Source organism: Protopterus annectens, chromosome 8.part0 (assembly GCF_019279795.1).
Source record: "Protopterus annectens isolate FY-2018-M chromosome 8.part0, PAN1.0, whole genome shotgun sequence".
In the NCBI taxonomy this organism is placed as follows: domain Eukaryota; kingdom Metazoa; phylum Chordata; order Ceratodontiformes; family Protopteridae; genus Protopterus; species Protopterus annectens.
In genome coordinates, this window is record NC_056741.1 from 1,932,042,694 (window position 1) to 1,932,056,496 (window position 13,803).

A 13,803-nucleotide genomic window follows, 5' to 3' on the forward strand; every position below is an offset into this window, starting at 1 on the left:
ATCCACCTTTAAGTTCTTGATCAAAACTTCATATATTCCCAAATCATTGTAGGTTGGGCATGCAGTCCAGCAAGCGGATAGTGAAATGGCTGTCTGGTCTGTCTCATGTTATGGTTCCCCCCACTTCTTCTGTCTAAAAGTGCAGTAAGAATGTAAGCTGTTTTGTAAACATTGTAACTGTAGATCTCTGTGAGCATTATTATTCATTTGTTTGCTTGTTCAGTTACACAATTCTAGGGAAATTCTTTAGCCATGACTAGGCCACAAGGCAAAGATAGACACTGAAATCACAGATATCAAATCCATGTCGATGGATATGTGTGGAATGATTTTTATTTTCTGTTGTTTCTCTCAAATTTCTTCCTTTAAAGCTGACAAACAAGAGATGTGATAATGTTAGAACAGGGTTTTCTTTTCTATCCTTCCACCATCGGCATTGATATGAAATGAGGGATTCAGTCCACAATGGACTCTAATTCTTCTGTGATATGCTAGTGGGGCATTCAAAAAAAAAGTAAGTATTTCTTAACTGAAATAGTACTGTTGAAGTCCTGGCATTATGGAAGGCTCGCAGCATTTATAACAATGGCCACATACTCAGATGTTTCAGCAGAGGGGCTACAAGGGCTTTACAGGAATAAACTGAATGGGCTGAGGTTTGCATTCATTCTGCAACTTTCTTTGATGTTGAGATGCACATTACTGAAGGTGGTACAGTTTTAACACGGTCCTTTCATTTCTGCTTTTCTCTTTGCTTTGCTCATTTTGGAGTTTATCCTCTGTTCTGGTAGTGCATGCAGCATGTTCCCTGTTGTGGCCTCTATTTCTGCCCTTTTCCTCACCGGCTGCACTGACTATACTACATATCTAGTGCTGCAGCATCTTGTAGTACTGTAAGTGTTCTATGAGTCTGTGCCTGCTGGGGCACAAATGCTGGAGCAGAATATATGATGAAGTGTAACATGCATGTTTACTTTTATCAACTGTGTCGCCATTTATCTTATGTAATGCTGAAAGCGTGTGATTGAATCGGCCTTGTCTGAAGTTGCAGTCACCCCTGTTTCCTGAATGAAAACCTAACATCCTAAATATGGCTATGCACTCACTTTACAACAAGTAAAGTGGTACTTCGTGCCCTTTATTCCTAATTTTTAATATATTTTGTTGATTAATGCCACCTGTGCACCTTATGTCCTAATTTTAATATGTTTTATTGGTTTGTGCCACACTTTCTCATTAAAGAGTGCTGGATTGGTTCAGATTACTGAACTTGGTCAGATCACAGGAATTCTTCCTTTATGGAAACAAACATGCTTGGGACCTTTCAGAATGCTTACTATATTGAATATTTTGATTTCTCGGAAAGGGGCTGGTCCTGAGCATCCCACTCTGTCTGTGAAAAAATGTAAAATAAATCCTTGTAGATTCATAACTGAGATTATACTTCACATATTTATCAATTTCTTGTGCTTACATCATTTATAGCCTTTTTCTGCTTTTTGTAGTAGAATCTTGTGTCACAAAAATAAGTGTTGGTGATAACAGAGTTGTTTTGGAGACATTCGTCTTTTCACACTGCTTTCCATTTTAAGTAATAAATACAAATCTATTATACTTTTCACCTATGTATTACTTTTTATGTTGTCAGCAGTAGAATATTTGGCTTTTGAGATTAGTTTACTTTGAATTCAACTAAAGTGTATCTGTAATTCATATTAAAGCTGCTTATGTCGCCAAACTCAGTAGCAAATAAATCATGTTTTTTCCCTCCTCAGAAGTGCCTGTCTTATGCCAGAGCTCTCACGAATTGCAGGATATATCTGACGCCAGAGATAAAGAAGAAGAGATGCCACAGCCTGACAGCAGCACGCCAGATGATTTGTGTTTTCCCTCACAAGATCCCGAAGGTGATCACCTCCAGAATTCATCAGTAGCTGTTGAAGAAGAAGGAGAAATGAATGTGGCTGTTAGTCCATCCCTTTTCCCAGACAGCAGTGTCAATCTTAGTAGTAGCTTCTGTGGAACACCAAACAGTGAACCGGAGAAGTCGGTAGTCCATGTGGATGAAACTCCTTTATTAAGCTGTGAAGACAGGCCTTGCAGCATTGTCAAAACTGTAGGCATTTCTGAATCTACTGTGCTCAAAAACTACAGTGTTAACCCTTTTTCATCATCTTTAGGTGACAGCAGACAACATGCTTCTACTTCTAACTGTCAGAGCCCTTCTGTACTTCGAAACCCTTCATGTAAACCTGTTGTGACTGATCGATCAGCGCAAGAATCACATGAAACATGTGAGTTTAACATCTGCACATCAGAAAGTGACATACTGGAAAGTGAAGAAGAACAAAGACACAGAGTTTATTTGTGCACAATTCGGAAGCCCCAGGTTTCTAAGAGAAAACGTAGATCTTGTTCAGAAAGCTGTGATGATTCATTTAAAAGTGGAGAAGAACTGGGCATCCTGATGGAGAGGGGAGGTAGAATCTCAGTGGGTGAAACAAAATACTTTCTTCGCAGTAGATGTGATACAGAGAAGAGCCCTACAAATATGAACCAGGCTTTATGTTTCAAAGAAGTAAATGAAATACAAAGAAATAGAGAGCAGCAACATTTAAATGCAGTCACCCAGGTCTCCCCTGAGCCAAAAAGACATCAGGGTAAAGTATCACTAGAAAGGCCTGTACATACACTGAATTCAGAAAGAGTGCAGAGAAAAGTGAACAGCAATGGAGATGAAGGCCCTTCCAGACCAGCATCACAGGTAAAGAAATTGGTCAGCTGTATAAACTTAGAGATGCTAAGTGATATCCATAGCATTCTCATAGAAATAGTGCTGCTGAAGTGTTTATGAAGGACATCTCTATCACCAGCTCAGGCAAAAGGATTCCACAAGACCTTTCTTTGCAGTTTATTGAGGACTGTCTAGAAAAAAAACATGGGGTCATCAAGTCTGATATCTGCATATTGAAATGGTCAGCTTTTTTTCTCTCTTTTTTTTCTGCATGGTCTGTTCTCATACAAAGCATTTCTGTCTTCTGTGATGGTACTTAAATGTACATTTAATTATTTTGTACCATAATCATGGATTATGTCAAACTGCAAGAATTGCTGATGTCCAGTTTGGTTGCTTGTAGTAGAATTTGATGGTATTGTGCTTATCAAATGAAGTCTAATAGGATGGTTATCACTTCACTTCTACAGTTCTAATAGTGCTTAAGCAGAGTCCTTCATTTTTTTTTTTTTTTTTTTTGCAAAGATGAAAAGAAAAACATCTATCCATTCACCGATCTTAATTAGGCTGATCAGAAGCTCACTGTAAGATCTTGCAAATTGTACAAGGGGATTTTCCCTTTTCCCTAGGTGTGTGTGGCTTGGAATTAAGTTAGGGAGACACCCCTCACTGGCCCCTATAAAATAATGTTGTGGGGCGGGGGGGCTCTTTTTTTCTGTTACATTGCAATTCTGATCATAATGTTAATTTGACTAGATGAATGGTCAGTGTTTGTCTAGTTAATTTTTGAGAGAGTGATTCCACGTCTTCATGTGCCAGGGGTGTTCTGGTGCTTTGTTAATGTTTGTTACAGAAAGCATGGGCAAAAATGTGTAGAAGGTTTGAAACTTCTAAAACTGCAGCTGACTTTTTAAGTGATTCAGGAATATGTCAGCTGTAAGGAATCTTATTTAGAACAGGGTGTTTGCAGCATTTAAGACAAGGAATACTAAGTTGACTTTTTAACTAAGATATCCTACTAGCATCTGTATCTGGGTGATCTGTTTTTAGAGTTTACATTGGATTCCCACTATTATTTCATAAGCATTAACTGCAAGCTTCTGGCTTGGTTAGTACTTCAGTTTTCCCTTGGAATGCACATAACAGCAGGACTAAGAAAGCAGAGTGTCTCTTAAGTTGGCAGATTGTTGCCCTCTTATACAATCCACCTATTTTCCTTTGGGCATTGACCACATTTGCACATCTTAAAGCCCAGAGTATAGTCATTAAATTGACCAGCGGGCTTATTAGTCAGCTTTCCTTACTTTTAGGGCCTGTATAAATTCGGCACAGTTGAGCCGTTCTTAGCTGATTTCCACAAAGCAATGTACTTTTATTGAATAATCACACTTTTATAAGTTGTTTAAAGTACACTGTTGATATCTTGAATTACTTATTGCCTTTCCTTGTGCCTTTTTTATGTTTAAGTTTGTTTGTGGTAGCATTGCACTGTGGACACTCTTTTACAGTGTTTTTACACTAGGAAGACTGGGATTATTCATTTCATCACAGTAGATGTTTTCTGGTCTGTCTGAGTTGGGGAACAATCAAAACATCTCTAATTGTAGCTGTTTTATTCGCCCGAGGCCTCGATAGTCCGTTTTTTTCTGTATTTTCAGTGCTATTATAAATTTAGCGTGTTTGGAAGGAGCTGCTCACCATGCCAGTGCCCTATATAGATGCAAACATTTAGAAGCAAATTTTCCACATAAAACTGCCCAGAAAGCAATACTCTGTAAAGCGGTAAGTATAGAGCAAATACCTTGTACACTTAGAGCAACTAGTTTGCTCATCAAATGGCAGTATCATTACATTTAGTAGAATTTAGTATCTTATAGCCTAGTCTGCCTCCAACCCCCCCCCCCAAAAAAAACAAACACCCTTAATACCCTTCTGTTAACTCCTGTACACCACATTCTTTTTGCTTACCAATTAGGAGGACCCGACAACACAGACAGGCAATTTCCCACCTTCTTTGCAGCTAACCTGGTGGATTTGGATATCTTGAGACAATGTAGCAATTGTCTCATGTTTACAGGCAACAATTTAATCCTTAAAGTAACATGCAGTATGTGAGAGGTGTACATGCACAATTTCACTGGAGGCTGAACTCTCACATACAAGCATACATGAGGTTGTCAAAACAAAGAACACAACACCAACCACACATAACACACACACACACTAACGTATGTTAAGAACTTAAATGCATTCTTCCCAAACAATAAAGACTTTCTAGACTGCCCATTGGCAAAGATTATCCTCAGCAAACCCAAAAGCACTCAACATACAGCTGCATTCAGGGGACCCGTAAATGCAAAGCCGATAAGGCAAGCAAACACACTTCCCAGGACTCTAGTTATATAAGACTCCTTTTTTAAGACATACTGATGGCCCTCTAACCGGGCTGAGCAAGGAGAATATAATGGTTACTTGCCTGTCTGAAGCCCAGGTGCACGAAATTATGCACACGGTCAAGCTACTTTACCACATGTACCATTATGATTCCGTAGTCCATGTAGATGTAAATGGCCTGAGACGTACCTCCCTAGACTATATGTAGAGAAGCATCTGTAGATGTCTCTGAATTTGTGTCTCAGGCTGGTGTGAGCCTAGCACTGAGCAGCATATTACCATCACCAAGTATGATGCCACAGTACAAGGAAAACATGATTGATTTTAACAATTGGCCGAGTTTCTGGTGTCATTCTAAGGGGATTCAATATTTGTTAACATGGAAAGACATGTTTAACAAATCACATTACTATTTCAAGAATGGTCTGCACCTTTCCGATCTAGGCTTTCAAATTTTGGCAAAACCTTTATCGTGTCCCAGACCTTTTTAGGCAATGCTGAATTGACAGACCTACTGAAATAGTAAAATCAACTCAACTGAACTTCAAGGTGTTAAGAATCAGTACCAGGAGCCTAAACAAAAAATTACACTCCCTTCAAGCCCTTCTCACCCTGGGAATGTAGATATCTGTGCAGTTACTGAGATACGGTTTAAAGCTGCAATGTGTACCATGGCAGTGCAAGGATGATGTCCTTCATGGATGCATCTGCAGTCATAACAACTGGGTTGTCCTGTCGTCAGGCAGCCCTTCAGTCGGCCGGATTCCAAAGTCCGGGTCCGGCTTCGGCTGATGTCGCACTTCACCCGACGTCATCTCTGTTGGTCTTCGGGTATATAAGCATCAGCCGACGCCATTTTCTTCAGTCTTTCTTGCCGCGTGGCGCCCGAAGCAGAAGCTGTTCGCAAGTGCCGGTCGGTCGGATCCAGAGATTACTTCTACCGAATACTACTTCGAAGACTTCTAAAGCTAAGTACCCCGTTGGGGACTCTTTCTTGCCTCAGCCGATGTCAGAAAGTTAATAATTGTTTAACCTGTGGGAAACAAATACCTCATAAAGATTTCCACTCTTACTGCCTGCCCTGTTTAGGCCCAGCCCACGACGTAGCAGCTTGTTCGTCCTGTGCTTCTTTCAACCGACGAACGCTTAGACGTCGGTCAGAGTTTGCAGAACAGTTTTTCGGTTCTGACTTTGCGTACATTATGCCGTCGGACCCTCCGACTTCGCATTCTGCCAAAAAATGCAAAGAAAAAGACCGACACTCGCGGTCCGCGGTTTCGGCCGAAACCATGGTTAAGCAAACCGCGAGTGTCTCGGTTTCGGCCGAAACCGAGAAAACTGATCAAACTACACCTGAAACTATCACTACAACTGAGGTCCCTGCTAACACTCTTGAATCGGCCTCAGAAATTTTACCCACTACGGTGCTTACCACTGACTTATCAGACACCATTCCCTTGGATGTCTCTACCCCAGCACGTGGTGCTGCTAGGCCTCCAGCAGCCATGTCCATTAAGGCCTTCGCCAGGGCTAAAGCAGCCAAGACTACTAAAACAGTGCCTGTTAAACCACCTTCCACCAGGCCCTCTGCCAGTTCTCAAATGCTTACCTTGGCACAAGATTTAATTTCATTAATTAGAGGATCTCAATCTCACCCAGACAGGGCCTCTCAGCCCCAGAAAAGAGACCTAGGGCAGAGCCCCTGAGCCAGTGTCCTCTGATGATTCTGCTGATGAATCAGACATAACTGACCAGCCAGAGGCTCCTTTCTCCAATTTTGAAGATTCTGATGCTGAAGAATCCATTCCAGCTGCTTCCCTCCAGAAGAATTCTCCTTTGGGGAAACCTTGCATGCCATGCGAGAACAGTTCCAATGGCAGCAACAGGATTTTTCAGACTCCAGAAAAGACTTAGGACCTTTTGCACCTACCACAGCACAGGCCCTTAGCTATCCCTCCTGTTCTCTCTGTGGTGGATGATGCTTTCAATGATGCCTGCTCAGCTCCAGATTCTTTACCCCCAGCCCCTGCCAAACCAGACAGATTTTACAGGGTGCCAGATACTCATCACCACCTCTACAAGGCCCCTCTTGCAGACCCCGAAACTATATCCCAGGGTCCCAAGGCAGTAGCATGACTATAGCTAAAACCCTGTTCCTTCTGAAAGGGAAGCAAGGTCATTAGACAGATGGGGTAAAAGTTTACACTTCAGCCACTCTTTCAGCTAGAGCTTTAAATTGTCAGTTTCACATGATACAATACCAAGAGTTTATGCTTGATCAGTTAACTAAAAAGCTAACCACTGATGAATCTCTTGATAAGAATTATGTATTAGAAATGGTAAATAACATACAGCAGGTTAGTAACCATTCTTTAAAATGTGGCTATGATGCACTGGAGGCTTCATTTAGATCAGCCATGACTGGCACAGTAATTAGAAGGCATGCATGGCTAAAGGAGCAAGCTTTACCGGATCATGTTAAATCTAAATTGCTTGATGCTCCTATGGATAAATCAAGTTTGTTTGGTACACCTGCCCAGCAGGTTATGAAGAAAATGGAAGAGAAGGCAAAATCAGTCCAGACAGTTAAAGAATTCTTGCAGGTTCAACCCCCAAGGTTTAGCAGGAACTGGCCTGCCAAAATTGGTCCTTTCCTGACTCCACAAGACCTCAAAGGGGCAGGAATAGACGTTCCAGAGGCAGAAACCAATCCAGAGGAGGTGCCTACAGAGGACGACAGTGGCAAGGTAACAACAGAGGCACAGAATCAACACCTGCCTCTACATCAACACAGCCACAGTGACTTAAACCTAAACCCGCCTACCAGGGAACAAATAGCAGCTCCTCTAGGCGGAAAGCTAACCTTATTTTCAAAAAACTGGCACCACATAACAAAGGACAAGTGGATTTTACGAACCATAGATCAAGGTTACCGGTTTCACTTCCACACTTTACCAGTCAAAAGAGGAATGCCAAACCTACCTCCAAATCAAAAAACAGAGGCTCTACAACAGATAATGGAATTAGCAAACATGAGAGCTGTGGAAAAAGTGCCAACAGCAGAGCAAGGAAAGGGGTTCTACTCCAGACTATTCCTAGTTCCAAGAAAGGAAAAAGTTGGAGACCAATTCTAGACCTGTCTACCCTAAATACTTACATCATTGTCCCAAAATTCAAAATGCTGACCCTACAGCAACTTCTTCCCATGCTGGGCAAGGAGTGTTGGCTGGTAACTCTAGATCTCAAGGAGGCATACCTGCACGTCCCCATTCGACCTATCTGCAGAAGATACCTCAGATTTCTTGCAGGATCAGAGCACTATCAATTCTCAGCATTGCCCTTTGGCTTATCTACTGCGCCCAGAGTATTCACAAAATGCCTGGCATCAGTAATCGCCCATTGCAGACTACAGGGAATTCAAATTTATCCATACCTGGACGACTGTCTGATACAAGGGGACAACAAAAGCAAGCTGACAACAGATTTACAAAGGGTCATTTACTTGCTTCAAGCACTGGGATACACAGTCAAAAGTCAAGGCTGATACCATCCCAGACAAGGACTTTCCTGGGAGCGGAATTGGACACAGTAAGGCAAATGGCATTCCTAACTACAGAAAAACAAAAGAACTCCCTCTTTACTTCTTGGCACTAACAAATCTGAACAAGTTAACAGCAAGAAAGGTACTGCAGGCCTTGGGTTTCATGGCATCATGCATAATCTTGGTTCCATTTGCCAGACTACATATGAGAAAGCTTCAGTGGTACCTAAAGAATTTATGGTCCCAACACAGACACAGCCTAGAAACGGAAATTCCACTAATACCATGCTTAAAACAGGAGTTCCTATGGTGGGCTCACGCATGCCAGTCAAACCCAGGCCTGCCCTTTCGCAAAGGTCAAGCAAGCCAGACCATCACAACAGATGCTTCAGACCTGGGATGGGGGCACATATGCTGGACAAATGCGTGCAAGGATTGTGGACACAGGACCAACTTCACCTGCACATCAACCTAAAAGAAATGCTGGCAGTAAAACTGGCAATCCAAAAGTTCAGACCATTTCTCAAGGAAGGCCAGTTGATGATAAGGACAGACAACACCACAGTCATGTGGTACATCAACAAACAGGGAGGCACTCATTCCTACCCCCTATGCAGAATGACTTTGGAGCTGTGGACCCTGGAACTCAGCTACAACATCCAGTTACAGGCAATATTTGTACCAGGAAAAGAAAACTCTCTAGCAGATATGTTAAGCAGAACTACATCGGATGTCCACGAATGGCAGCTGCACCCGGACATCTTCAAGACCATTTCGAAGAAATGGGGAATGCCTCAGATAGATCTATTCGCATCACCTCTCAATCACCAGCTCAAAAAATTCTGCACAAGGACATTCCATCCGCTAGCATGGAAAGTGGACTCGCTCTCCTTCAGCTGGAAAGGACTAACAGCATATGCATTCCCACCTCTTCCCTTGATACACAAAGTATTACTAAAAATCAAGGAGGAACGTCCAAGGATAATCCTGATAGCTCCAAACTGGCCAAGACAACATTGGTACCCACTGCTGAGGAGCATGTCTCGGAACAATATGTGGCCAATACCCTGATGCCCTTGATGCTAACTCAGAACAACTACAGCACCATGCATCCAAACCTAAAACGTTGCAACTGACTGCATGGAACATCACATAGCAGCTGCTAATCCACAGCTTTCACAAAGAGTTAAAGACATTATTCTTGAAGCACGCAGACCTTCAACAAGAAGAAACTATGCTGGGAAATGGAAAAGGTTTGTCATTTGGAGCTCAGAAAGAGGTAAAGATGTATCAAACATAGATATGCCCAACATTCTGGAGTATCTGGCCGAACTACTTCATTCAGGCCTGTCCTATTCCTCCATCAAGATTCATGCATCAGCTATTTCAGCAGAATACAGCTTTGATCCACCTGTTTTTTCACACCCTTTGCTCAGGCAGTTCCTCAGAGGAATCAAGAATGTAAAACCTCCAAGGAAACCACCATTACCAGCCTGGGACTTGAACTTTGTGCTAGAAAAATTGACTCTATCACCTTTTGAACCAGCAGCAACAGCAGACCTGCAACACCTGTCATGGAAAACTGCTTTCCTACTGGCAATTACTTCAGCAAGGAGGGTTTCAGAGCTACAGGCCTTAATGGCAGTGCAACCCTTTCTAATCTTCCACCAAGATAGAGTGTCCATGAGGACTAATCCTACATTTATGCCTAAGGTGGTATCCAGAGTGTCCTTAAACCAGGCAATCCACCTACCTACCTTCTTTCCCAACCCACAAAACAGAGGGGAAAGAATACTGCATACCTTGGATGTACATAGACAGCTACGCTACTACTTGGACAGAACAAAAAATAGCAGAAAGACTGACCAACTTTTCGTAGCCTATGCAACAGGAAGGGAAGGAAAAGCTATTTCCAAACAGACAATCTCCAAATGGATAGGAAATTGCATACGATTCTGTTACTTCTTCCATGGAAAGCAAATTCCACAGAACATAAGACCTCATTCTACAAGGGCAACAGCCACTACCACAGCCTTCTTACGAGGAGTGGCTACCAAAGACATTATTGAGGCGGCTACTTGGACCTCCGTGCATACATTTGCCAAGCATTATAATTTACCTCTATATTCCAGATCCCGAGCAGGGTTTGCCACTGCTGTTCTGCAAGGGATCCTAAACACACCATAATCTACCTTTATCCTCCTCCCCTAGTTGGCTATGGTATTCTACCCAGTTGTTATGACTGCAGATGCATCCATGAAGGACATAGTACAGTTTTGTACCTACCATAAATGTAGATGTCCGAATTGGATAGCATCTGCAGTCAGGATTACCCTCCCTCCTTCCCCTCTGCGGTACTCCTAGGGTGTTTACCCTTCTAATAGCTAGCTAGTGGGGGGATTTCTTTCATGGTGTATTTGTTTGTATTTATGTACATACATGCTTATTTTTGTGTTTACCTCTATCTTTTGGAAACATTGGCATCTATCCAAAATTTTTAGCCTTCTAGAGGGCTTCTGGCATCTGGGGCAAGAAACACTGAAGAAAATGGCGTCGGCTGATGCTTATATACCCGAAGACCAACAGAGATGACGTCGGGTGAAGTGCGACATCAGCCGAAGCCGGACCCGGACTTTGGAATCCGGCCGACTGAAGGGCTGCCTGACGACAGGACAACCCAGTTGTTATGACTGCAGATGCTATCCAATTCGGACATCTACATTTATGGTAGGTACAAAACTGTACTTTTTTCATGTTTCAGTGTTGCAGTCGTCACATTTGGGTTATCTGCCTGCAGGTAGCCCTCAGCCGGCCTGAATACCAGAGTCTTGGGATTTCATCTTCAGATGCTGTCGCTTCTTCCATGATGTCAGGTCGTCAGGGGTATAAAACATGCAGCCGATGCCATTGCATCAGTCTTTCTTGCCGTGTGGTGCCTGAAGCAGAAGCAGTTTGCAAGTGCCGGTCGGTCGACTCCTAAACTTTTCATTTTCGAGTTTCAGACCTGAAGTCTTCAAAAAGATAAGTACCCCGTTGGGGATCCTTTTTTATTGCTCTAACTGATGTCAGAAAAAATGAATAATTGTCTTGCATGTGGAAAGCATATACCTCATAGAGATTTTCATTCTTACTGCATCACCTGTTTAGGCCCAGACCACGACGTCCCTCGCTGTCGGTTTTGTGCTTTGTTCAATGCCTGAACTATTCATCGTTGGGCTATTTTTGTAGCTAAATACTTTCGTTCTCGATCTCCTTACTCTGAAATGGCTTCGTTAAGCCATCTGACTACTGACCTTCCAAAAAAAGTAAGGATAAAGACAGAGACAGACCGCATAGGTCCAAAACTGCTGATGACGCTTCCATTAAGCTAGTTGCCAGTCCACCAGTACTCAGTGAGGCTCTTTCGCAGCCCCTGATACCTGCTTCTACAGATTCACAGGCCTCTGCTGAGACCCATTCGGAGTCCGTTATGCCGTGAGATGCTTCTTTGACTATGGAACCTGCAGATGTCTCTACCTTGGATGGGTCCGGAGCCACTGTGCAGGCACCGGCTTTTGAGGGTGTATTCAGGCCTATGGATTTTCATATTAAACCGACAACTTCGTTTCAAGCTAAAAATACCGAATTCCTCAGGCCCAAAGCTCGCACTACGCCTAGAAAAACGATTACCAAAGTGCATTCTCAGGCCCACATGCCTCAAAAACAAATTATTAGAATGGTTGAAGACCTTATTACCTTAATTAGGGGAAGCCAGCCTTCCCCCTCTAAGAGACCTAGAACTGATTTTCCTTCTGATTCTTCTGATCAGGAATCTGATATCTCTGTTCCTTCGGACTACCAGGATTTACCCTTATCTACTTATGAGGATTCTGATGCAGAGGATTCCATTCCCTCTGCTTCCCCTCCAGAGGATTTTTCTTTTGGTGAATCCTTGCCTACCCTTAGGGAACATTTCAGCTGTTAAAGCCAGGACTATTCTCGGTCCAAAAAGAGACTTAGTGAATTCTTAAACCTGCCTTAGCACAGGCCTGTAGCTATCCCTCCTGTTCTGGAGATTGTAGATGATGTTTTCTTGGAATCCAGCCTTACCCCAGACTCTTTGCCCCCAGCTTCCAGGAAACCTGACCGGTACTACAGAGTACCTGACTCTCACAAATTCCTCTTCGAGAATCCTACTGCAGATCCAGAGACCATTTCCCAAGGACGTAAAAGCATTAAGGCTACTACTGCCAAAAATCCTACCCCTTCTGACAGGGATTCTAGGGCTTTAGACAGATGGGGTAAGAAGGTATACACCTCTGCTACTCTGGCCATTAGGGCTTTAAATCGCCAGTTTCATATGTTAAATTATCAGCAGCATATTATGGGACTAATTAAAGAGAAAATTATGTTGATTCCTGACTGTGCTGAACACAAAGATTTACAAGAGTTGATGCATTCTGCTGACCAAGTTGGTAAACATACTTTGCAATGTGGTTTTGATGCTTTAGAAGCATCTTGCAGGGATGCTGTCACTGGGTCTGTACTTAGAAGGCATGCTTGGCTTAAGGAACAAAACTTGCCAGATCATGTTAAAGTCAAATTACTGGATGCACCCTTAAACCAAGAGCGCCTTTTTGGCAACAAAGCAGAAGAAGTCCATAAAAGAATGGAGGAAAAAGCTAAATCTGTGCAAACTGTTAAAGATTTCTTACAAGTACAGCCACCTCTTGGCCCTCAAAGAACTGGTCCTTTCCAGTCCCTTCCAGAGCTTCTCAGTCCAAGCCCAGGAGCAGCAGACCACCAATACTTCAGTCTCAGGCTATGCACAGATCTAAGCAGTTGGGAGCTCCCACTCCCAAAGCAGGGAGTAGTAAGCCACCCACCATGGAAAAACTGCACAATAACTTATCCTTAACTATTCCAAGCCTTGCTCAACTACTTGCACCTTTAGGAGGAAAGCTCGCCCTGCATGCAAGAAACTGGGAATTCATTACCCAAGACAAATGGGTTTTAAACATAGTATGCAAAGTTATTCAATCTTGCTGTTCATTCTTCACTGATGGGTTCCCGACACAACCGTTAGCAGAGTTCAAGGTTTACCAGTAGCTCAAGACCTAGCCCCTTATCCCATGATGCATTGCTGGAATTACCT

The 13,803-nt window shown here is 42.8% G+C and overlaps 1 protein-coding gene across 3 annotated transcripts in view; it reads left to right on the forward strand.

Annotated features, from left to right (window-relative positions):
• LOC122809734 overlaps positions 1–13,803 on the forward strand; it is a gene marked incomplete at its 5' end in the record, with an annotated part of 455,767 nt that overhangs the window by 331,959 nt on the left and 110,005 nt on the right. For all 3 annotated transcript variants that reach the window (XM_044081441.1, XM_044081442.1, XM_044081443.1), the window contains 1 exon segment: positions 1,776–2,764. In XM_044081441.1, coding sequence (XP_043937376.1) covers positions 1,776–2,764 — 989 coding nt within the window.